Source organism: Aythya ferina, assembly GCF_964211825.1.
Source record: "Aythya ferina genome assembly, chromosome: 8".
Classification (NCBI taxonomy): Eukaryota; Metazoa; Chordata; class Aves; order Anseriformes; family Anatidae; genus Aythya; species Aythya ferina.
Window position 1 is genome coordinate 10874596 of NC_140304.1, and position 24901 is coordinate 10899496.

The following is a 24901-nucleotide window of genomic DNA, read 5'->3' on the forward strand; positions in this document are numbered from 1 at the left end:
ATCCTCCGTAGAGCAAGTTAGCACAGCTGTGTGTACTTCAACAGCAACTATCACTGCCAGCTTTTTTCATCTGCAACTTGACAGCTGTAGATGTCCCTGATTAGGTAGAAATGCTGGGCAATAAGCTGAACAGAAAAGATGCAAAAAAACGAAGCCTACTCTGGGCTCCATATTGCTAATGCAAATTCATATTACACGTATTACAAACACAAATTGCTGGTGTGAGTTAGACGATACTCCAGACAGCAGATAAAGCTACACACCACCCTCCATCCACATCAGAGATGGCAAACAGATTATTTGGCTAAAATCTAAGAGCACAACTGTGCTTCCTAGCCCTTGCAAAGTAGAGATTTCAGCCTGGCATATAACTTTTCATCTCATGTTAAGCTTCCTTGACTCCCTGTGCTGCTCCATCCAGCTCTGTGAGACAGCCAGAGATCCTGTAATTTGTGCGTGGCTGTCTGGCATAAAATCTCATCATCCTGATTTCACTTTAACCCAAGTAGTCCAAGTAATAGGAGTACATCTCCCTGCACACTTGTGCTATTGCAGGGGGGATCTACTTTGTTGTCTTGGCCATCATGACAGGCAGAGTGTTCATCTTTCTGCATTGCAGTCTCCTAATAGAAAGGGGAGAAAAAGTATCTGCAAACAGCTATACACCGTTCATCACCGTGGATGTGTGTAAGAAGAGCTACACAAGATCAGACAGTAAAGGGTAGTTGAGGTGAGAAGCGTGCCTCTAGCAGTAAGGAGCACTGAGTGCTTCAGAAGAATTATCAGGATAAGGGTACATGTACAGGTCATCCTTCCACGTATCTTCTTAGTTTTAGCAAGAAACTATTGTTTAGGGTGATCCTAACAGGAAAATAAATTAGGATTCATTGGGTTAAGAACTTCTCAACCTCCATGAGTTCGATCTTAACATATTAACTCTATATAAATGAGGCAGTTAGATTACCAGTTTAATCATGCATTTCTGGTAAGTCTTGCACCTTTTCCTAGAAACATCCCACAGCAAGATGACCACATCCTCCTTAAGCCATAAAAGATAACAGGCACACCAATCCTACTTCCCAAAAGCTGGTAAGTTCACAGCACAGGTTCAGAGAACCAAGGAATAAGCACCATTGTTCCCTGAGAGACCACTTATTATCCCAGAGAGAGCAGGAGAGCATGCAAATAGGGGAAATCTGCCTTGTCTTGTGGGTAAAACCACAAAAACTTTGTGAGGCTTCCTTTTCCTTCCTTCTTCTTCCTCTCACTCTGCCCACATATAGCTTGTGTAATCCAAGCACAAAGACAAGGAACAGAAAACAACTGAGCACTGTAAGGAATCCTCTCAAACTAATGCTGAAAGCACTCTGCAAAACCTAAAACATTAGAACAGCTGTAGGCTAATTAACAGGCAATCCCTATTAACAGGCAGCAGCTGTCATTACCTTGCTAAAAGAGATCTCCTGTCTTAGTCTGAACACATGCTCAGCTCTCCTCAGTTCCTCTCTGAGATCCTCTGTTCCTGGATCCCAGTGCTCATGCTCCAAGCTCAATGCATGGAAGGAGGGCAAGGACTGGGGAGACCACCTCTCTTTCAAATTTCCCTGGAGACCTTAGTCTGTCTTGATTTTTTATTCACCTTTGTAGGCAAAGCTTGTGTAACCTTTGCTAGCATTTCCTGGGTCACTGTACCAAGCTCCTCCAGAGGAAAGGAGGCAGCAGGTCATGGTGGCCAGACATCTCCGAGTAAGCCAAGACTTTTCTTCGAAGCTGTTCACATAATGTCACTCTCCAACACATTGCTCTCAACTTTTACATAAACAGTGTTCTTCATCCAAGGAAGCTACTTTATCTAGTCCAATATCCTGTTTCTGATAGAGGTAAAACATGGATTCTTCCGGAGGAACATAAAAAGGTAAAATAGAAGGAATCTCAGCAAAGTTTGCTGACTTGCAGAGATGAGGACTGTCAGTCTTGGAGCTATTTTTTTAATCTAATCTATTCCTAATTACACAATTCCTCTTTTGCCAGTGGTCTGACACCAGATACGCTGCTTCTTGAGCCACATCTGGAAGGAGAGACTTCTACCACCAAAAATGACAATGGTACAGATACCCGACTCGTGACAATGTCTCTAGGAGGAGCAAAGTCTAACCCTGTCCCAGGCAGATCTTCTCAGCACCCTGACATCCTGTACTTTTCCAGTCACATCTCTGCTCGTGTTTGTGAACCTCTCCTGTTAACGAAGACCCACAAAAAGACAAGGAGCAGCTGAGCAGTGAGCACGTCCTCCTGCTTAACCTGGGGCACCAGCTGAGAGCATCCAATATTGGCTCCAGTGCTTCTGGGGATCCCCACTTCTGGAAAAACACCTACTATTCCTGGCTCACTTGTGATACTTCCTGCTCACAGTCAAGCTGCACTAAGAAGTACTGACTACATAACTATCACCACACGACTGACAAGCTCACTTGTGTGCTTCAAGGGATTTGCAGCCAATTTGTAGTCAAGGACTGCCAGCTTTTGGGAAGGAGGGGATGGAGGACACAATGGTGCACATCCCTTGTGCTGGTGATAGGGATCAGACAAAGCTCACAGCCCTTTTGAGGTCTGCTTCTTTACGTGGAAACTTTCCATGTTGCGTGGGCTGCAAATGAAAAGTGGCAGCTAGAGAGACCCAGGGCTTTCTCACCCGTATAAGACAGAAGATGGGAAAAAATTCTGTACAGAGGTGCCTTGGGGAGAAGATGAGTTCTCTTATGAGGCACTAAGAAGAAATCTCAGCAGGGAGAACGGGCAACATGCAGAGCTGTCTGGAGGCACGCTAGAGTCCAGGAGTATATTTCACCATAACCAGCATTAGCAACAGAGGGTAGCAGTTTTGACAAGTAGCAGATTTCATGTATGTTTAGGCTGGAGAACCGCCAGCAAGGCCAGAGCCCTAATAAGCAGCACGGCACTGGAACAGCAGAACATGCCCGAAGGATACTGACAAATTAAAAACAACAAAACAATTTGTCTTTCTTAGGAAATTGCAAATGAAAGCAAATACAAGAGTTTGAGTTCTAAAGAAAGCAGCACTCCCTTTTCCGATGTTGTAGTGTAGGAAAATGCTTTGGATTTCATTCATAAGTAACGTTCTCTCTTCCATGTAATACAGTCCAAGATAACATTACACACCAAACAGCATTGTTTTAGGAACTACTGGGGAAATTCCAGAGGAATAGCAATACAATTACCGCAGCTGGTTTTGCTGTCAATGAGAAACCAACTAAAAAGAGGACTGAAGTCGTATAGAGAAAACTGAGTATGTTGCAGAAGGAAGCTAAAACACGAGCACTTTTAACAAAGGCAGTAAACTGGAAGAAGCCAGAAGGAGAAGACTGTCTAAACTGAAAAGTCATTTGGCCTATTTACATCTCGCTATAGATCAAATCAGAAGCTGATCTAGGTTTATAGGTGCCTTATGAGTTGATTTTGGAAAAACCATCAGTGTGTCACTTGTGGTTACCATGACTTTTCAAGGCATTGCTTTGAGCTCTGTTCTGCCCAACTTGCACGAAGCGCCAAATCACCCTGGAGAATGGCAGCATGATCAAGCACCATCACAGCAGGAGCTTCAGAATCTCCACTGGCTAGAACAGAAGAGATGACTGCAGGAAATATTTGTTCCGGCTATACAGGAGATTGACTTCTGACCATGAGAAACGCAGTTGTGTTTTTGCAGTAGAGAACCAGTTTTCTGTATTCCAGGGTAGTTGTGTAGTCGTAATAAGGGGAAATGCTAAGTAGATAAGTGGACAGTAGAAGGCCTCACTGTTCCAAAATAAGGTAGAAACTTGAGAAAAACAGGATGAGCAGTGTGAGAACAGTAAAACAAAGATCACAAGTTCTCAAAACATAAGAAAGGAGAAAATAAAGGGTTGAAAAAAAGAAAAATTGTACATATATGGTATAGAGGAGCGTCGAGTAGCTTGTGAACATGTAGTACTCAGCCTATGAGGAAACGGGTGGTGATCAGGGGTTGGGTAACAGGGAATAAAAGATTATGATTTGTTTACTAAAATGCCCTCCTAATTGACAGGACGCCTGCCATTGCAATTGCAAATAAAATAGCTTCACAGAAAATCCTGTCTGAAGAAAATCATTTGAGATTTTTTCTCACAATTTGGGGGCTCATCCAGGATTTTGTCGCCTGCCGAAGATTTCTCACCACCACAGACAGGAAGGTGATAAACTGATTTCAGCAGTCCTGTCAGGGGTGGTGGGTCATCTCGGTACAGCTGGGAAAGGACCGAGACTGTTAATCTGAAGACAGGCTCTGCGAAGCTCTGGGGAGAAGGAAGGCCAGCACAGACATACACAGACACAGCCCACTTATAGTCCAGCCCAGATCAGTAACAGGCACAGGGATTACTGCTGATAATCCAGACTGGGAAGCCATGCACGGACTGAGGTAAGGGAAACTTCAGCATATCTTGCCTCGGGTTGAGTTTGGGGAGACTCTTGTGTGGAGTGTGACTGAGACGCACTTATAGCATGAAGTGAGTGCGGAGTCCCGACCACAAGGTTCTGTAGTCCCGTGAGGGGACAAATCAAGTCCCCTCAGCTGGAGAGGGACAAAGCAAAAGAGAGATGAGTGAAAGAGAGTCTCGGGGGTTTGGGCCCTTCAGTGTAAGGTACCCCAAGCATGGTGAAGTGAGGTGCTCGGCAGTACACCCCACCTCTGTCCTAATCCTAGGTGAAGGCATGTGGTACCCTGTGGGTGGTAAAGTCCACAGCAGCACATCAGGAAGAGCTGGGGATTAAGGGTTCCAAGAATCAGCAGTGGGGTTGGAGACCCCAGGATTGTGCCTAAAGATAGCCCTTTGGAGAGAATGATAAACATTTGGAAAAACAACCCAAAACTTAGGGAAAAATATTAAAAAATAAATTATAAAATGGCTTGACATTGTGTAATTGTCTGGCTTAAAAAGCTAATAAAAGGAACTTCAGTATTTTGGCTAAAATACAGGTCTGATGAAAATCCAGGCTTGAAATTTATATGTAAACAATAAAGTTCTACTTTCAGAGGAGGAATCAAGTTATGCTCCCTACAATCCTAATATTGCCCTGGAGGCAGCAGCAGCCGCTCCAGGAGCGAAGACGGGGAATGCCATTGATGCTGTCCCTGGAGAAGTCACACTGGGGAGTGTGAAGCAGTGGGAGCAGAGGCAGGAGGGTCCCAGTGGGGCCTCAGGGCCGCGCAAGGCTGACACAGAGCCTGTGCCACTTCCCCCTTACCAGCAGAGAGGTTAGGAGTTTTAAGAAGGAAATGCAAGCCTTTAATTGAGGGCCTAGCAGAACAGTCAAATCCGTTTCTAATGCCTAATTTGTATTCCTGGGGGGAAATGTCAATCTCGAGTATGTTATTCACTGGAGGAGAATGTTTAGGAGGGAAGTGATTTTCCAGGCAGCTATGCAAAAATGGGAAAGAACTAACACCCACCCCCAGACTGAGAGTAATTCCAAAAGAGCAGAAACATCCACTTATCTAACTGCAATAACAACAACCCACAACACAGAAAGCCTATGAAGGATCAGAAATAGAAAGTACTCAGGAATGAATCCTGAGGAATGAATCCTGAGGACCCAATAGCCCACGGGCTCTTTAAAGTTCATTTTGTGATTAAAGCGTGGCCAGATATGTAGGAAAAGCTCCAGAAGGTGAGAGGATGGAGTGAACAGTGCAGGTAGTATGAACGTGCATGCCAGGAGGGAAGATGAGAAGGAAAAGTAGAGAGCAAAACAAATGGTATTCACAGCATACTGGGTAGTGAGGCAGAGGGGGAGATAGAGGGCTCAGGATGGAAAGGAGAGGAAGAGAGACGGAGGAATAGCAGACAAGGAAAGCTACCTGTGTTGCAGCCTAAATCAAAGCAGGGACAGCCTTTGAGATGTTTTAAGTGTGGCCAGGCTGGCCACTTCAAATAGGAGTATCCAGAGTGGGAGAAGGAGGAGAGATTGCTGTTATAAATTCAGAATAGGGGAGTCAGGGCTTCTCAGAAAGCTGATTCCCTGATAAACGAAAAAGTGTACCTCAATGGGGATCACTCTACAATTATCGTTACAGGCAAAACAGACTTAGCATAGGAAGATTAATAAATTTTATTACCTATTGATGGGCTGGAGCAGTGAGAAACAAAAAAACAAGCTGGGGGTGCCTTCCCCCATCCACTCTTTTCCACCTCTTCCCTGCTCTGAGTGGCATGGGGAGTGGGCAGGAGCGGGGGCTGCAGTCAGTCCGTGCTTTGTTTCCACTACTCCTTCACAGTCACTCTCCCCACTGCTCTGTTGCCTCTGTTGTGGGGTGCCAACCTTTCTGGGTTGCTCCTGTGGGGGTTTCTCCACAGGCAGTGAAAAACAGGCTCTTTGGGAGCTGCTCTGGTGTGTGGTCCCTCTCATGGGGTGCTGACCTTCCTGGGCTGTTCCTAAATGGGCTGCAGCATGGAGATCTGCTCTGCTGCGGCACATCATGGGCTGCGGAGGTCTGCCTTTCCCACGGGGCCTCTCTGTGTGCCAAAGGGGAGCTTCAGCTCCAGCACCTGGAACGTTTCTGCACTGCACTGCGCCTCCTCTGCACTGACCTTGGTGTATGCAGGGAGGTTTCTCACTCCTCACTCTCACAGCTGATGTTGTGCAGCAGGTGTTGTTTTTTTTTTTTTAATTTTTACATCTTTTCTTAAATGTGCTCTCATTGAGATTTAAACTGCATTGCTCATGGCTTGGCTCTGGGCAGTGGGCCCCTTTGGAGCCAGCTGAAACTGTCCCTTATCTAACACGGGGCAGCTGCTGGATTCTTCTCACAGGGGCTACCACTGCAGCCCCCCACACACACCAGAACTTTGCCTTATGAACACAATACACTGAGGCAGCCAGGTCATTACTGACCTGTAAAGTATTAAGGCTTAAATTAACTAATTAAACCCTAAATGTGATGGGAGTAGAAGGGACTGGGATAACAGTGCCACTTTCTGGGGACACCAAGCTGAGACTAGGGAGAGCATGATCACTGGGCAATTAGTCCCTACCTTGGTTGCATGCAATAACTTGTAGGGAAAGGATTTGATAATGAAATTGGGCATTCAAATAATAAATTGTTAGGCTGGAATAACTGTATTATTAATGGGGTGCTCTCAGACCCTGAAAGCAAAGATATATTTGCCTTTGAGTGGAAAGACCCTGAAATGGGGCAGAAGCAGCAATACAGATGGACAATTTTATCTCAGGAATTTACAGGACCACCAATTTATTTGGGCAAGCTCTAGAACAAATTTTGGAGTAATTCCAACCTCCAAAGGAGGTGTTACTGTTACTACATGTGGATGATTTTTTATTGTCAGGACAGGAGAAAGCAGTTGTGAAGGAAGACACTAACAAGCTATTCGACTTCCTGGGAAAACAGGGCTTGGAAGTATTGGAAAATAAAATTCATAGAAAAAGATGTCAAATACTTAGGGCATCTAGTGTCTGAGGGGGAACGAAGAATAAATTCAGAGAGGACTCAAGGAATTGTTGAGCTACCCCTACCCAAAACTAAAAAGAACTAAAAAGTTTTAAGAGAAATAGGTTTTTAAGGAATTATGAGTCACAAAGTCCAAAGGAAAACGGATACTCCCTGATGGGAGAGAAATGCTGAATAAAGTATTAATGAGGCAAATGTTAACTGTTTTACATCAAGAGGGTCATTGGGGAATTCAAGCAACGTGTGACGCGGTGCTATGGACATATGCATGGGTAGGAATATATATACACTCTAGCTGAACAAGTATGGAGGAGTTGTGTAATAGGTCAAAAGGTAAATAGGAAAATTATCTGCAGTCAGCCCAAAGGGGGCGAGAACCAGGAATTCAACACTTCCAAAACGTACAGGTAGATTTTACAGAACTCCTTAGAGTAGGTAGATTTAAATACTTATTAGTTTTGTAGAGCATTTGTCAGGGTGGGTGGAAGCTTCCCATTCAGTATCTCTTATTGTGAACACAGTAACTAAAGTAATTCCAGAACAAAACACTCCCAGGTATGGAATTGTTGAAAATATTGACTCTGATCAAAGAAATCGCTTTATGTCAGGAATATTGCAAGGGCTAATGTGGACTCTAGGAATTAAGTGGAAATGTCACACTCCTCAGCATCCTTCCTCTTCTGGAAGTGTGGAGAGGATCAGACAGTAAGCAGCAATTGACTAAGTTCTGGAAACTCAGCTTCCCTAAACAAAATGCTTATCTTTGGTACTTCTCCAAATTTAAACTGCACCAAGAAAAGATGTGGGAGTTACCCCACATGAAATATTATTTGGATTGCTGTACATGGACAAAGGGAATGAATTACCTCAATTTGTGTCAAAAGATGCTTTTCTTAAGCACTATATACTCAGGCTGTCATCCTCTTTGTCACCTCTCAGGACCATAGGATCATTAGCTCAAACCACACCCTTGGAAGTCCTGATCCATCCATTCCAAGCAGGAGATTGGGATCTGATGTGAACATGCAGAGAATTGAAACTACAACCTGAGTGGGATGGACTGTTCCAAGTGCTCCTGACTACTGAGATGGCAGTAAGAATGGCTGAGAAAGGGTGGACTCATACCTGGGTAAAAGCATCAGCTGACCCTGATACCTGACAGACTGCATTAACAAAGACTTTTAAGGTCAAAACTGTTAAAACTATCTATTGTAAACGTTTAACTTCTCCTTTGAAGAATTCTTAACGAATTAATGAGTAAAAGGGATTGAATTACACAGACCTGGAGTGTTTCCAGGGAACACTCTCTGGAAGTGGGAGAAAAAGAAAGGAGGGTATTTAATCCCCACCAGAAGAATCCTTATTAGTTTGTGATTTTTATTCTTTTTCTTAATTATTATAGGGGTTGTTGTCTGAAGAAATTCGAGATTTTTTCCTCACATGACGACTTCAAGAGTCAAAGGTCTTTATATCCTGAATCACAACACCATGGACAGACACCATGCATTTTCCCTAATCACACAGGGAGTGGGGAAGAGCCTGTCTACACAGAGCACACACCTACACAGAGCACTGGAAACCCTGCAAGTGGTGCCAGAACACCACCACTTTAGCACCTTTCTCTGGTCAGCAGTGTGCAGGACAAGCCAGAAGCAGAGCAGCAGTGGGAGGCAGTACAGATCTGCCACATGGGAGCACAGATCAAAAAAACCTGGTAAATTGGAAAAGCAGCTAGACTCTGCAAGCTACCTGGCAGCTCAGCTGCCAGGTCTCACATCCCTCAGGAGGTGGCACAAGTAAGTAATGCATCTGTCAGGGACAACTTTCAGAAAGGAAGTCTTGCCCACAAGATAAGCCACAGGCTGGGAAATCTGATCCAAGGTTTCCTACTGGGTGATGGCTTCATTAACCAATAATTAATAAGCTACAGAAATGAACTGGCAGGGATTGAAAGTCATGTATTTAATGGGCAAGAAGTCAAAGAAAGGACATCACATCCATGAGGGGAGACTAGAGCTTTTTTCCTTTGCACAGCTGCCATAGGTTATTTTTCCTGTGCTGCTTTTCCACCATCACTGAGTGGAAGTCTGCACATCTCACCAGTTGCAAGCTTAGGCCAAGAGGCCAGACACATCTCCAGAATCATTTCGTGTTGGCACCAGAAGATGTCCTCCTCCACTGCTCAAGGGAGAAGGGATCCCGTTACCAAAGCTCCAGCACCACCACTCAGGAAGCTCTGCAAGACAATGGAAGAAGAGGTGCCAAAGATGCGGTGAATGAGACCACAAAGAACTGGATGAGCTGGCCCCAACAGCAGTTATTCCCACAGCCAAAGCTCAAGAGAGATGGAATACATTAAAACCATCCACAGCTCTTGTGGGAGAACAAGAAGTACCATTGCAGACTCCAGAATGACTGATTCAAAACAAATATATCCGTTAGCCACATTGGGTTTGGACATGAGACCAGGCTGCATGCTAAGACATTGTTTTTGGATTTCTTAACTACGAGTTTGGTCTGGTGGAAGCTGTCCTGTAAGGACACCTCAGCGGCAAGACAGGTAACTGTGGGTGGCCACAGAACAATCTCAGAAAGAGACACCCTGTGTCAGTACTCCTCGGGGCAGGCCTTGGCAGCACAGGTGTCTTTCCTCAGGCACAAGCCCCCTCTTCTCAGGAGTGGCACTGCTCAGATGCCATGGAGACAAGGCATGGAGAGGGTGTTTGATTTGTATTGGATTTGCTGAGCTTGCAGCCAGGTTTCTTTCCTCTTAGCATTGCAGCCTCTTTATACAATGCTGAAGGTGAGCAGCCCTGCAGAGCTCAGCCAAGCCCAGGTAGCAAGGGCCAGCTCTCACACACAAAGCATGACGCTCAGGCAGGTGAAAGAGTTGCTCTTCTCATGGAAGCAGACACGAAGAGGCATCTGGGCTCACAGCTTCATTTCTCAGCACAGAACACGGGTTAAAATGACTTCCAGTGCCAGCTCAAGCTCAGAGAGCCGTGAGATGTTTTGGTGGCAGCCCCATGTGGCTCTGCAGTTACTTGCAGTCTCATGGGTCAAAAGCCCTCAACATTGCTGGCCCAGACCTCCTCCTTAACCAGAATTACCCAGCTGAAGTTGGCAGTTATTATTTCCAGATAAGATACCCATCTACCCTCTGCTTACATAAGCAAGTGCCGATACTCCAAATAGTCTTTTCCCTTGGCAGGAGAGAAAAATAAGGCTTACTGTAAATAAAGATGACTGTTTAATTACCTTCTGATAAAGTCTAAGTTTCAATGTTTCTGGGTTTAATATAAAGTCGTATCTATTTCAATTCTTTTAACTCTAATAGCTAGACCACATCAAGTCACAAGGAATTTGTTAGTGGTACTGTTTGAGCATAGCCCACGGTTTCATACCATGATAAGTTTATCATGTTGTATTGCCAATTTATCTGTAACTTGTTGCTGTTTGACTGGCAGCAATAAAAATACCCTCTGCTTTACTACACGAGTGAAACCCCGAGCAATGCTTGCTCTTTTGCTAAAGGAAATCTGACCTGTTTAGACTTTACTGTATAAATATCAACTTTTTTTCTGACCCCAAAGACTTCCCTGCACTCTGTTTTCAGACAAACATTAACATATGAATTCTTACTAGAATCTCATTCTTAATATTATAAGCAAGGTGTCTGGGTCATTTCAGTACCTGGAAGGTGAAAACTCAAGGTCTAATGTTAATTTTAGCTTATAGAGGTTCTCCTGAGGTGAAAAAAAAAAAAAAAAAAACACAAAGACACAAAGACATGCTATTGAGTTAACTATCTCTCCTTGGCATCTGTTTAAGTTCCTATGAAATTCATGCACACTGCTCCACCAAAGGGGCTATCCCAGCTCTGGTTGGGTCAAAACTGAATCAAGAAAGGGGAGTCTTCATGATGTTCCCATAAAAAGAAAACTAGCATGAGTCAAAGTGAAATCCTAAACTTTCCAGTGGTTCTTTTAAAATCAGTGGCTTTAGGTGTAAGCCTGATATTTGGCAGTTGCTACATGCACAAAGCTGCATCTGAAAATACAAGAGCTCCTCCTGGTTTTACTCACATTGAGGTGGGTTAGAACAACTCCAAGGAACTAAACGAAGTTACATTACAGAAAGGAGGGTGCAACTGAGAGAAGAATAAAACCCATGAAGTTTAACTTCTCCAGGGGGGGATTTCTGCTTATAAGATATTTCTGTGTGACCTATCCACCACTGAACCCCAACACGCCTGCAGGGCTCCAGGCAAGAAATATCCCCTGCTGCTAAAGCACAAAACCAGCTCATTTCCTTCCAGTGATGTTCAGAACAGTAGTTTCCAGGTTCTTCAAACAACAGCACCGCTTTACCACAAAGAGAAGCCAGGTCCAGACACCCGCTGCTTTTCATGTCCATTAAAAAACAAGGACAGGGATAAACTGCTCCCAGCCTGCTCCAGCAGCTTCCCCTTCACTTCTCACCTGGTGATACATCAGTGTGGGAGGAAGCGAGCCAAGAAAATCCACTCAGTGAGCTCCGTTTGCAGCCCAAACTGCCCCCAACAAAGAAAGCGATGGGGACATCAGTCCTGCCTCATCAGGACCCCCTGGCTCTTTGATCTGAACACCGTACTGTTTCTAGGGAGTGCTTGAGGAGAATCACATGGGGCTGGAAAGGCACCTATGGAAAATTAACTCAGCAGAAAGCAACAGTATGAGAACAAACTGCTACCAGGGAGTTCATAGCACTTCCCGGGAGCAGGAAACAAAGGAAAAGTGACCATCACAAGAAATACTGGGACTGCTAAGGGACAGCCTGCTAGACACCAACTAATACCGTAAGACAAGGTCTTTGAGCTGCAATCTTAAAAATATACAAGCAGAAGTGGACAGTCCCTCTCTCTAACTCCATATTGCTAGAGATTTTTAAAACAGGAAATTCCCATCATTTCTAATTCCTTCCAAACGGTAACAGGTTCAGCAGTGTCAGGAGCATTAGTGGAGATGACCTAAAGCCTCTGGTATCCATTTCTGGGACCAGTAGTGATAGATAAGTTAGGCAATACAGTGCTGGTAGGAACCAGATGCTCCTTCCTCAGAATGCTGCAAGAAGCATCAGTGATCTGGACAGCACAACTGGCACACTGCTTGGACCTGGCATGTTGGGAAAGTGCTTGGGTCTCTCATTCTGAACCTCCCAGATCACCAGGAGAAGCTCTAGGTGCTGCACAAATGGGGCAAGCTGCCGATCCATTTCCTGAGCACTGAAAAGCCATTAACCAGAGATCTGCTTAGATCAGTCTTACAGCAGCCATAAACTGGGTAAGAAGAGGGACTTTCTTAATAGGAACATTCTTAGTTTGGTTGAGGTTGGGCCCGCATGCATCATAACAAACATTCAAAGAGTAAAGGAAAAACTGCAAAAGCGTAAAAGAAAGTAAATCACTGAGGGAATTGCAGAGACCTACTCTCTTCCACAGTCATCTGCTTCAGGCCCTGCTCTGACCCAATACAGCCCCTCTTTAGCTCACAATTTATACAAGTAGACCATGGAGGATTTCAGGTAACAGCAAGCAAACCCCCCAGATTTGCACGTGAAAGCAGGGCAGTTGCAACCTGAGGATGCTGTACTCTGGCTGTAGGTGGGTGAGCTGCACCCTTGCTGTGTCTTGTGGCGTCCTGCCAGGGCCAAGCTGCTGGAGAACAGCACTGGGAGGAAGCGAAATCCCCAAAGTCTGCACAGTACCAGGGCAGAACATGCCTCACAAGGCAGCACTGTTAAATTTAGCTTTCCTAGGGCTGCTTGCTCCTTTTTTGATCCTGTTGACTCAAATAAAACCACCCAAGCTCCTTCTGACTACAAGGATAAAGGTTTGCCCTCCTGCAGATATGACTCTTCCTACTTATATTAGATCACTTATAATACAGAATTGAAACCACTGATGGAAGGAACGTAGAAATACAAGCAAAAAGTATCTGAAGTTCATAATGACAAATCAGTGGACGTCTACTTTGCAGAAAAGCAATTTGCATCTGACAGTAATGACCTAGGTTTTCTCTTGGAGCAAGCCTGCAGTGCCATCTGTTCAGAAAAAGGGTGCATCAGCTACCGACAGCTCCCAGCACACTCTGATGACTAACACACACCTCTGCTTTCCAAATCTCTAATAGTTAATTGCCCCACCTCGCCAAGAATTCTTTGAGCATCTCTGGCTTCCTCCATCATAACCTTTACCAACAGAGAAATCACAGCTCTGTCATCTAGTAACGGGCTTTCAAATCACGTCGTTAAAAATCAGTTTGAGTACGTGCAGGGGCACTTTCTTGAAATCAGTGTTCCCCTGATCTACCTTGGCTTAATTCAGCTCAGTGAGCTTGGGGCTTGTGAGCACACAACTAAAAACAGCTTTCTCTAAATCTCTGAAAAACTCTACTTAAAAAAAAAAAAACAAAAACAAAAAATGTAGTTACAAAGGCCCACTTCTATGCATTTTCAGCAAGCTAGCTTACACTCGTTAACTTTGTGCCAGCAAACTAATCTACAAAACATTGGAATGGGCTGCCCAGGGAAGTGGTGGAGTCACCATCCCTGGAGGTCTTCAAAAGACGTTTAGATGTAGAGCTTAGGGATATGGTTTAGTGGGGACTGTTAGCGTTAGGTCAGAGGTTGGACTTGATGATCTTGAGGTCTCTTCCAGCCTAGAAATTCTGTGATTCTGTGAAAACTTGCAGCAGCTTAACCAACAGCTTGTCTGGGAGCACTGAACTGGATGAACCAGCTAACAGACCATGCTGTGCTATTAGGGGCCTGTCCTTTAGTCCCTTCTAGCATGTCGTTTTAGGGAAAGGCTAGATTTCCTGGTGCTTCTGTTTCTAGCAGGATGATATTCTAGTCCCTAATGGTTAAAAACCTCCTCATTTGCAACCAACACATAAGAAATAGTGACAAACATATTTTTCTTCTTCTGACAGCACTACTCTTCAGTTGAGACTCTTGTCCTTTATACTCACTCAATCCTTTCATTTCGTTCAGCATTCTTGAAGACTTTTTGCTGGGCTTCCTTTATTACACGAGATTGCACTGAAATGTCCAAGGACACAGGGCATCCACACCACTTTTTACATCTGCTCCAGTGCCTGTGTACCAGAGGGGACCAGGGGTCACCACAACTCACCTGGTGCATCTTCACAGTAAATTTTCCTTTTTCACAAGAACATCACATTGATGGTTCATAGTCATCCTGTGATCAGCCAGTACACTGACATTTTTCTCCTTCTCAGTATTTTCTAACTGATGAGGCCCCTGCTTAAGAACAGATTTTTGTTATTAGTCACTGAGCACCCTGTATTGCTGAGTTTCAGCCCATTTCTATTATTCTGGTCTTAGTATTCCTGGTATGATAGTTCTGATCCTTCCACGCTGAAGTTGCCTCATAACTTCTGTCCAAAGCATATTTTGTTAACCAGCACTGACTTTTTGATCAAGGGCAATTCATGGAAGTTGTAGGTAAGGTTAAGTACTCCTCGCCTCCAGCCACCCCAGTATCTCTGATCTTGGTATTTTTGGTTGTCTCCCAGTACAGCAATTCCCAATGCACTTTGTAATTCCTCCAGCAATCCCCATCCCTTCTAACATGGAGAAAAATTCCTATCTGCAACTCACATGCTGAATGATGTCGAGTTGGGTAAAAGGACAGAACAAGCTGTTCTAATCGGATTTAAATTGTGAGCTGCAACTACTTAAGCTGCAGAGGGGTGAACACTCCTGCAGTTGCTCATTCTCATTAAAGGAATTGTTTATGTCTAGTCAACTCTAGCAGACTCCTAATAGGGTGAAGTTGGCTTAGATTGAGTTCGTCTGACAGTAAAAACCTCTGCAAGTATTTGTGAATCACCACAGTCACAAGTGTGTTCATGCATCAACAGGGAAAGGCATAACTGGCCTGAACTCAGATGCAGTTCATGCATGATCAAGGAAGGCCAGCAGGCACACACACTTCCTACGGCTCAGCGGGTGCAGCCACTTCACCTAAAGCCACCTTAAATTGTCTACCCAAATCCTGAGGGTTCCTCTGCAGGATCTGCCCCGGTTTGATGGCCAAAGCTTTTAATCACAGTTTTAATTGAATCAGGGCAACTTTCTTCTCTGTTTACATACACATGGTCCCTCTTTCAACCCACAGAAATCGTACCTCTTATCTGATCAACTGACTGAAAAAGCTAGTGCTGTATTACTGCAATCAGCATGTGCCCCGAGAATGACTTCCCTGCCTTGACAAAAGGGAAAGACATAACACAGACAGTAATCCTGCTAGGGAAACTTCCAAATAAACATGCTAGATACCTAACAGCCAACTTCCCAACAGCCTTCAAAATGATTCAGAAGCCCAGTTTCAGTTTCTGTAATTGCAAATGAGACAAAGCACATTTTAAAGATTCTTCTGTGGATTTATTTGGGAACGTAGGCCATACTTTTCTTACAGCTTTCTGAAAATATTACTAGAGGCTCCCAAATTATTATTTCCACAAATATGAGCCTCTTCGCAACTTCCCCTCTGATTTCAAAGCTACAGTAATCAAAGTTGGATGTTCACATGCATTTAGACTTGATGCACCCAATCACACCATGCAGATTGCCTAGGGTGTGCTCTGGCAAGTAATGCTCAGACCATCCCCAAAGCATTCACCTCTCTGCTGATGGTGAAGAAATGCCCACTCCTTAGACAAGCTCCTTTCCTTTTAGATAGCTATGGAGAGGCACAGCAACTCCCATCCACTTCCCACAGGAGGGGACAGAGGCAAGGCCTCCCTGGAGGAATGGAAATGGTTACAACACAAGGACAATGTGCTTGGAGCTGTAATAGTGTTGCAGAAGTCTAGACTATCGCCACAGTCAAAGAGCAAGCAAGCCCCATGGGCACAAGCCTGCCAGGCCAATATGGCTGCTGCTGGGGAACTGCCTTGCATCCAGCCATCACCCACCCCCAAAACCCTAAAATGAGATGCCTCTCCTGATCACTTTGCAGCAAGAAAGAAGGTTGTGGACAGTCTGCTCTGAAACCAACGCTTAAATTCACTTCGCTTTAAAAGTCACACTGCCTGGGCAGACACAAGGACCCCTACCATGGCCCACCCCGCAGCACTGGGACATCTCTTGCTGGTGGCGAGAGAATTCCACCCTATGAAAGCTTCTTGCTTTGTTATGAACTTAGCCACGTGTGACTCATGGAACTTCTCAAAAGGGAAAGCAGTTGCATTAGGAGAAGAATCCAGCTAAACAGCTTCTTTCCTCCCATCCACTGTGCAGTGTCACTGAGTTCCACCCTGCTCCGCAACCTCTCTCTACAGATGGCAGCAGCAAGACAAGAGCATCGGTTTCAGTGGTGTCTGCGGGAACCACCAACCCACATAGGGGCCATCAGCTGCCACAGCCAGTAGCTGCTGGTTTCAAAGCAAGATGTTGTGCCTGACAGGATATTAATAGCATCCTAGAGTCACCTGAGACTATGACCTGCTGCATCAACTACCAGCCCTCCCAAAATACACCTAGGGCATCACAACCTCATACTGCTCTCTATCCTACACATGCACTTTCTGGGCACCTCATCATGTATCAAACTTCTATTTTACCTACTTGGGTACACACAGGAAAAATAAACTGTGCCAAAAGAAAAGTAGCCACACCAACAGCATAACTATCACTATAGATTGATGCCAGCAAATCTCTAATTTCAGCCCAGGCTGATAAAAGGCCTTGGGCACCACCATTCACACAGAGCTCTTGTTTATCTCCTAGGATCTTGTTTATCCCCTAGGATCAAGAAAAACTTCGGCCCAACATCATCATATCACAGAAGTCCCCCCCCAGCATCACACTGCACTGAGGAAGGGAAGGATTCAGGATACAACCTCTGGAGCACAGGCGCAGCCTTGCAAGGTCTGAGGCCATCCAGCAGGAATGAATACTTCTAGGCTGCCAGAGTGAGATGCTGGATTGAGGCATCCCTCATCACTGCCAGCTGCAACCCTCCCACTCAGAGGTACTGGCAGATGCTGAGGCTGGCAACAAGAGTTGTTGGTGATGGGACCAACCAAGTCTCAATCCAACCTGCAGCACAGGATGTGAACTCTGTATTAAAATCCTTCCCCACGTGAATGCAAAAACAAAGCCTCTTTCATCTGGGTAAAAGATAAAGGTCACAGCAAACCAGTGAGTTTCACAAAAAACAGATAATTCTAAAAGAAAAAGAGAAGGGTTTAGTTCTCTTCAGCGAATCTGAGTCAACTTTTCATCTATGTTTTTTGTGAAACTCCTCTGGCTTTCGGTGACCTTTCTCAGACAGCTGCACAGCACTGTCAGGCTTTGATATTGGAAGCCAAATGCATCACTGCACAACAGAATGAAAGGAAGTGAGCTGGGTGCCATCTGAGAGGTGGATCTGAATATCGCTCGGGCCTGCGTCCTAGAAGACTCAGACCCAAAATGTGATCTATAGGCATAAGTTCTCCACACTTCGGAATGACATCTGCCAGCACGAGTATAGTGCGCCTATGTATGTGGCGAGAACAAACACAATATTGAAATATCTATTCCTAAGACCCTCATGAGTGCATGATATACCCAAAATAAATGACATAAAAGCACTGCAGAAAAAACTCAGCAAGCTGAGTAGCCCCTATCTGGAGTCCACTATGAATATGCAACAAAGATGGCTTGCGTGGCTTCCCAGCCCCCTTTAAAGTATGCAGCTGAGGATCACTGAATCACACAATCACAGAACTGTAGGGGTTGGAAGGGACCTCGAAAGATCATCGGGTCCAACCCCCCTGCCAAAGCAGGTTCATCAGAGCAGGCTGCCCAGGTAGGCGTCCAGACAGGCCTTGAATATCTCCAGAGAAGGAGACTCCACAACCTCCCTAGGCAGGCTGTTCCAGTGCTCCGTCACCCTCACCGTGAACAAGTTCTTTCAGTGCAGAACTTCCTGTGCTCTAACTTGCAGCCATTGCCCCTTGTCCTATCCCCACAAACCACTGAGAAGAGGTTGGCTACATCCTTCTGTCCCCCACCCCTCAGATATTTATATACATTGAGGAGGTCTCCTCTCAGTCTTCTCTTCTCCAGGCTGAACAGACCCAGGTCTCTCAGCCTTTCTTCATTGGGAAGATGCTCCAGGCCCCGTATCATCTTTGTGCCCCTCTGCTGAACTCTTTCCAGGAGATCCCTGTCTTTCTTGTACTAGGGAGCCCAGAACTAGACACAGTACCCCAGGCGAGGCCTGACCAGGGCAGAGTTATGAACTCAGTGGCAGAAGGAAAAGAGCATAAGAACATCACTTCCTCTGTGGGAGAGCTTTTGAACTAAAAAGACTTGCATCTGCAAGCATCATTACAAAACAAACCAGAGGATACTGGGTTTTCCTGCTAGCATTACCTCCTCTCCAAGGGACAGCATAGCCTCACACCATTTGGGACAGAAGCGAAGTAGAGGTACCAGGAATTGAGAGAGACAAAACTCCAAGACAAGAGGTTTTAAGGGAAATCTCTCAAGCTCTGTACAAAGCAAAAAGCTCACCTTTCTAAAAAGAGCTTTAATTGCATCCCTGTTATAAGAGAGCTCTTCTCAGATGGAGTCTTATTTCTGGGTGACTTCAATCACCAGTTTCTACTGATCTTTAGCTGCATGATTTCTTCTGCTTGTACCTATCGCTGAGCACTTTTAGTTTCCTTGGGTGCCATTTTGGAGCAGAGTCACCTTCTCATCTAGGGTACCCTCTCACTACCAGTTTAGAGCCTCGCACATCCATTAGCACTCCCAACACCAGGCAACGTGCTGTAAAACACAGCGTGCCACGTCCCTGGCTATGAAATGGTTCAGCAGAGGAGGGGGGGGAATCTTTGCTTTGCTGATTAATGGGGTCAGGCCTTTTTGAGAACTATTCTTTGTGGTTTGGCTGGTTTCCTAATCCACTGCATTAAGCCCTACGACATTCAAGCAGAGAGTTGAAGATACAGTTAAGAAGGCAGACATACACCAGTTACTGTAAGCGTGCTAACAGGACCCTTCTGTGCACCAGTTCCCATTCTGAAGTGTCTTGTTCTTTCAACAGCATCTTGGTTCATCAGCTATCACATTTTTAATCATCACCCTACTAAGCCCAGAGAAACACAACTCCTGGGCCTGGGATTCATATTTTTCTGCAGAAGCACTGAACTTGGGTCCTCACAATGTCTAGTCGGCAGAGACTAAGGAAAATTGCCTGGTGGGATACGTTGTGATGGCTTTACAGAGCACAAGAGCTCACCCCCCTTTGCTCAAGTGAGCTTCATGCCTTCCTTCCATCTTTTTCGTTCTTCCACCCAGTTTGCAGAGGTCTAGCAAACTGCTTCACCTTTGTCTGTTACTACATATCCCCAGGCCAAAGATGATAGGAATACAGTCCAAAAAAAAATCCCATCTACCTGCTTCCTCTTTGTATCAGTCAAAGCAGAACACCAAGCTGCAATTAACGAGGACTTCCCAGAAGAAGCCGAGCTAGTCTTGCAACTAGCTGCCCCTGCTCTCTCTGGATTAGTTCCCCTCTAGTAGAACCCAATATAACAGGCCGTCCTGCATCTGTCTTAGCCACCACGGGGTTTGCACCACTAACAGTGCAATAGCTTCAGACAGACCTGTGCCAAACATCAATTAGAGAAAACAGAGCTGCCATTTGCTTTGTCATCTTTTAGCAGAAAATTTACTGACTCAACACCACATTCCAACAGCAGCACCATGCCTGCCCTCTTTGCCATCAACATATCATGGCTCATTTGACAACCCGGGACGCCAGTGTCTGCTCTTTATTTGCCTAACACACACGGCATGGGCACTGGCAGAACAAATGTCTTCAAAGCCCACGCATTGTGACAGGGTAACACCCAGACTGAAGTTTTTAAGAGACCAACACCCCAAGCGTTGCATCATAGCGTCAACGGAGGCATTGTAATTTGGCAAGGCAGGAATGAGACTAACTTCTCACTGCCTTGTAGATACCATCTAACCCTGGGGAATTTCATCCCACGCTGGCATACTCACAGCTACTGCACTTTGCAGCAGCTGAGTGCAAGGACTGTGCCTGGCAAGGCGTCCCCTGGGGCTGCACAGCAGCAGCACCAAGAGACCAGGTGCCTGCACCTCCGATGAAGGGACCCTGCAGGTCAGACTGGGGAAGGTGACTCTCAGCGCCTCTCCATAGTACTTGCACACTTCTCCTGAGCAAAGCTCACACTTGCACGTGAAAGTGCACTCACTAGTGATGCTGAAATCAAAAGCACATGAGGGCCACATGAGTGATGTTACACGTAACCACAAACCACATCAGAGCCAGTCAAACAGCTCATAAGATGGGAGAAGGCTACAGCTCTGAGCTTGCTTGACAAAGGATGCTCAGAGGACTCCTACACTTATCAGAGCATTTTTAGGCACTGAAAGAACTGCTTGAAGTGTAAGAGAATGAATCCATCAGACCAGAAAAGAAACAGCTATAGTATTTGGCTCTCAAGGATTTCCAGCTGGTTCTCGCTTACAGCAAGATTTTCTGGGACAAGAAATAAGATTCCAAGCTTGTCAACAGAAAAGTCATTGAAGGATTATTTGCTGTCAAACAAATAAGCAACTGCCTTCAAATAGAAGCACATCCAGACTTGTTCAGCATCATGTTTCAGAAACGTCAGAGCCACCCCCAGTGCAGGACGCTGACTGCCGAAGGTTGACTCATCTTTCTCAAGTAGTATTATTAAGGTTTTCACACCCCTGGCTAACTCTGACACCGTAATTTCACTGTGACACAAAACACGCCTTGTCAGGGCTTAGCATTACCCCAAGCTAGGGGGCTGGAGTCACACAGCTTCTGTTAATGTGGTTGGAATGTCTCATGAGATCAGCTGGCACACACAAGTTCTCCCACTTCCACCTCTTGATCTCATCTTAACCCTCTGAGAAGTCTTTCCCTTTGTCATCTTCATCTCTGCACGGAGGTCACCTCACTTCCCAATGGCAAGACCGGGCTTACTGCAAGTCATTGTGAGCCTGGGTGATGTCCAAGTCCTCTCCCACCATCTCCAACAAGACCATCACCGTGACAGTGACAGGGCCAGGCCAAAGGAACAGCTCCTGCCTGGCTGCAACAAGCACGCTGCATCTTCCAAGAATTTTTGCTTGTTGGGAAGAAGCTGGACAAAGGCAACTGCACAGCGCTCTGCTACAGAGGCAGCAGTCCAAGAGTTAGAACAAATACCACGGAAAAGAGCATGTAATCAGATAGGACCCCAAGCGAAATACAGGAAATCAGTCACGAATAAAAAGCCAAGCAGAAGCCATGGCTGTGAGCAGTAACTGTAGGCACCAATGAGCCATCGTTAACCACAGACACTGTTGTGGTCGAATGTGACCCCGGTTACCATTGCGCCAGCTTGCTTCAGCAGTTACTGAAAAATCTTCTCAACTGGGAATAAGAAAATAAGTCTCTGGCAGGGCACTGCATATTTATTTCCCTTCTTTGGCTCCTCATCATGCTCTTAGATGGCCCCTCTTTTCTATTCATGTTCCATCTCCACCTCGCTGGCTTTGCCTTCATCACAAGCTGGAATTGCATCCAGCTGAGTCATAAAGGAACAAACTAGAGGCTGATGTTGTACTGCACACAGATGTTTACAAGAAGAAAGCTCAAAAGGAAGGACAGATGCAAATATGAAAAAAGGATGGGACTTGAGGACTTTTCTGGCTGACTACACACACAAAACAATTCAATCTGGGGAACGACATCAGGTAACAGACCTGCTCTACAGGAGCCAGAGGGCTCTAACACTGGCAAGCAGCTCGCAGCCTTCCCCGAAGCCACAGTAAGAAACTGCCCATCACGCAGTGTCCTGGGGCACCCTCAGATTTCAGTGACAGAAGAGGGCATCCTCTCCCGGAGCACCTACAAAACTCAAATAGCTTTCTATCCCCACTATTCGGAGAAGACCCAGGACTAGCGGCTCCCGGAGAGGAAGGCTGTGTTGCAGACTGAGTACTCCTGCAATATTTTGCTAACAGTTTCCTGCACAGAGATTCAAAGCTGAGCAAGCCTCAGGTCACACCTGCCCGGAGGCTTCATCAAGCACTGGCTGGGGACTTCCATTCCTCTTGGAGCCAATTCTCCCATTCCCAGATCTCAACCTCCCACACTTGCTCTGCATCCAGCTACATCCTATGCCTGCTGCTAACCAGACACAGTAGTTAGGAGGCTGTTGCAGAAGGTGCTATTTTTCTTCCTCACGGCCTTGGATGCATTTGTACTTCCAGACAGCCCAGTGTAAACAATATATCTCAGGCTTGGGAATACATCCAGGGCTTAGAGATTTAAAAGCCTGACTACACCAGTCCATGGGGCTTTAAAGTTATAAACAAACTTTATCTGATAAAGCTGGCTACAAAAGGATACATGGATCCCAACTGGAGGGGCAGCACTAACTCCTGGTTTGACACAGCCCAGCTGCAAGGCAGCCAGCTGGGGCTTAGCACTGTTCTCACATTCCTTTGTGCTCTGTCCACGGTTGTGCCAGAAATATAAGTGTGCACATTTTCATTCCTGGGAAAGAAATGCATTCGTTCTCTCTTCCCGTTCCCTATGCAGGCTGGTGAAGTTGTCTGTTACACTCAAAATAGGTGTCTTCCTGGGTAACAGCAGCAATGTCTTCCCCGAAGTGTGGATTCTTGGGTTTCCTCACAGGGTATATCAAAGCTTGCCCAATACCAGGATTTAAATAGTATCCGTCCCAAATAATTACCATAGACTGCCTTGCTAACTGGAAGGGAAATGGAAAAAAAAAAAAAAAAAAAAAAAGGAAAAACAAAAATAGGATCACCAAGAGACACAATCTGCTCAGTGATTTACAAACAGTCTCTGGAATAAAGCCCAATAATTATTACTCTAATTGGCCACAGACATCCTTAGGCAACATCTTCCTGAAAGCCCAAGCTTCCTTCAAGAAAAACCAGAAATAAGTGTTCTTTTAATAGGTAAACCAGCTCTAACCAAGTCCCAGAACTCTTTCAGCACCCAAAAGCCTGAGACACCCAGAAAGTTCCTGTTTGCCTGGAGCACTTCTTTGCTCTAGCCAGTAAACAAGCCCACTGAAGACAGCTGTGGGTTCACGAGCTCAAAGTTCACAGCAGCTCAGACCAGGGTGCGAGAGCGCTGAACGCTGTGTGCCCTGTGATTGCTGCCAGCAGTCACTGCAGCCCAGCCCCAGCTCAACGACACATCCGTTCTGTACCCTGAGGAGCAGCGTGGTGGTACCCGAGCTAGCTTGGGTGAGGGAAACCACATGGCCCCTTTTTCCTCACCAGGGGAACAGAGCTCATGCTAAACCTGCAGACACCCAGCCTGGCTGCGTTGATGTACCCCTAGAAGTGCTGCACAGAGCAGACTGCTCTCAAGAAAACACGCACAGCTCCTTTCAGGGGATTTGTCTTCACAGCCATGTCTTTTTAGTGCAGCTTCTTCCATCAACAAATGTTTACCCAAGCCAACATGTTGCTACTTTTGAGTGCAGAAGTGCAAGTCCCCCTCCCTGCTGCAGACAAGCAGCTACATCACACGAGATGCTGCAGGTTGCCTGCTCCAAAGCACTGGCCTCGTTGGCATGCTGCTGGGCAGTGCTCACTGCCCTGCCTGTGACTTGGCTGGCAGGCTGAGTTTAAATCAGGCAACGAGCACGACATGAGTCTGGTGTGCACCTTTAAAGAGCATGGCCATTTTTCTGGGAATCTAAAACACCCCCAGCTCTGACCAGTCACTCCTAGGCAGAGAAAGGCTCCAGCCACAGCCCGAGGAAGTCCTTTGACTCGGACTGTGTGTGCATCTGGCGTGACGCAGTACAAGGAGCACACCATGTAATGGCCATTTTCCCACAGCTGCACTTCCTCTCGAGCTCTGCTGCACTGCCAGAGCTCCACCATCACACCAGCAGGCTGGAGCTCAGGTGTGGCTGGGTCCTGGGCCCGTATCCCCTCAGCCACAGGTTGCATTGGATTAACACACACTGCTGTAAGGGGGCACAGTCCCACAGCCATTCCCCACCACTTCACAAAGTCAACACGAGGGGGACATGCTACTCCCTCCTTACCCATGCGGGTGTCATTTCTACTTCCAACAGTACCCCTGCATTTCTACAGTCCAGGTGCCTGGGCTCACCTAAAGCCCAGCCACTGAGTCCTCTGATTCCCTGCATGTCAGAGACATCAGAAATGCCGAAGGCACTGCGTGGGGAGCCTTGTACATCCCTTGTACAATCCCCAAACCTCTGCAGTAGGGCCACATGCCCTGGGCAGGCTAAGGTGATGCTCCAGCCTGAGCTGAAACAAGGGCAGAAGAAG

The 24901-nt window shown here is 45.9% G+C and overlaps 1 protein-coding gene across 20 annotated transcripts in view; it reads right to left on the minus strand.

Annotated features, from left to right (window-relative positions):
- LOC311440345 (uncharacterized protein) overlaps positions 1–24901 on the minus strand; it is a 124067-nt gene that overhangs the window by 92981 nt on the left and 6185 nt on the right. For 5 of the 20 annotated variants that reach the window (XR_014695354.1, XR_014695355.1, XR_014695356.1 and 2 more), the window contains one exon: positions 9448–9740. The exons of 8 other annotated variants lie outside the window; for them this stretch is intronic. Coding sequence is in view for 1 of the 12 variants with exons in the window: in XM_084527131.1 (XP_084383257.1) it covers positions 17413–17506 (94 nt within the window). In the remaining 11 variants the exon portion in view is untranslated. Of the gene's footprint in view, positions 1–9447; positions 9741–14678; positions 14810–17412; positions 17532–21011; positions 23329–24901 lie in introns of those variants that run through there. 7 more of the 20 variants (XR_014695357.1, XR_014695361.1, XR_014695358.1 and 4 more) reach the window with 4 other exon arrangements.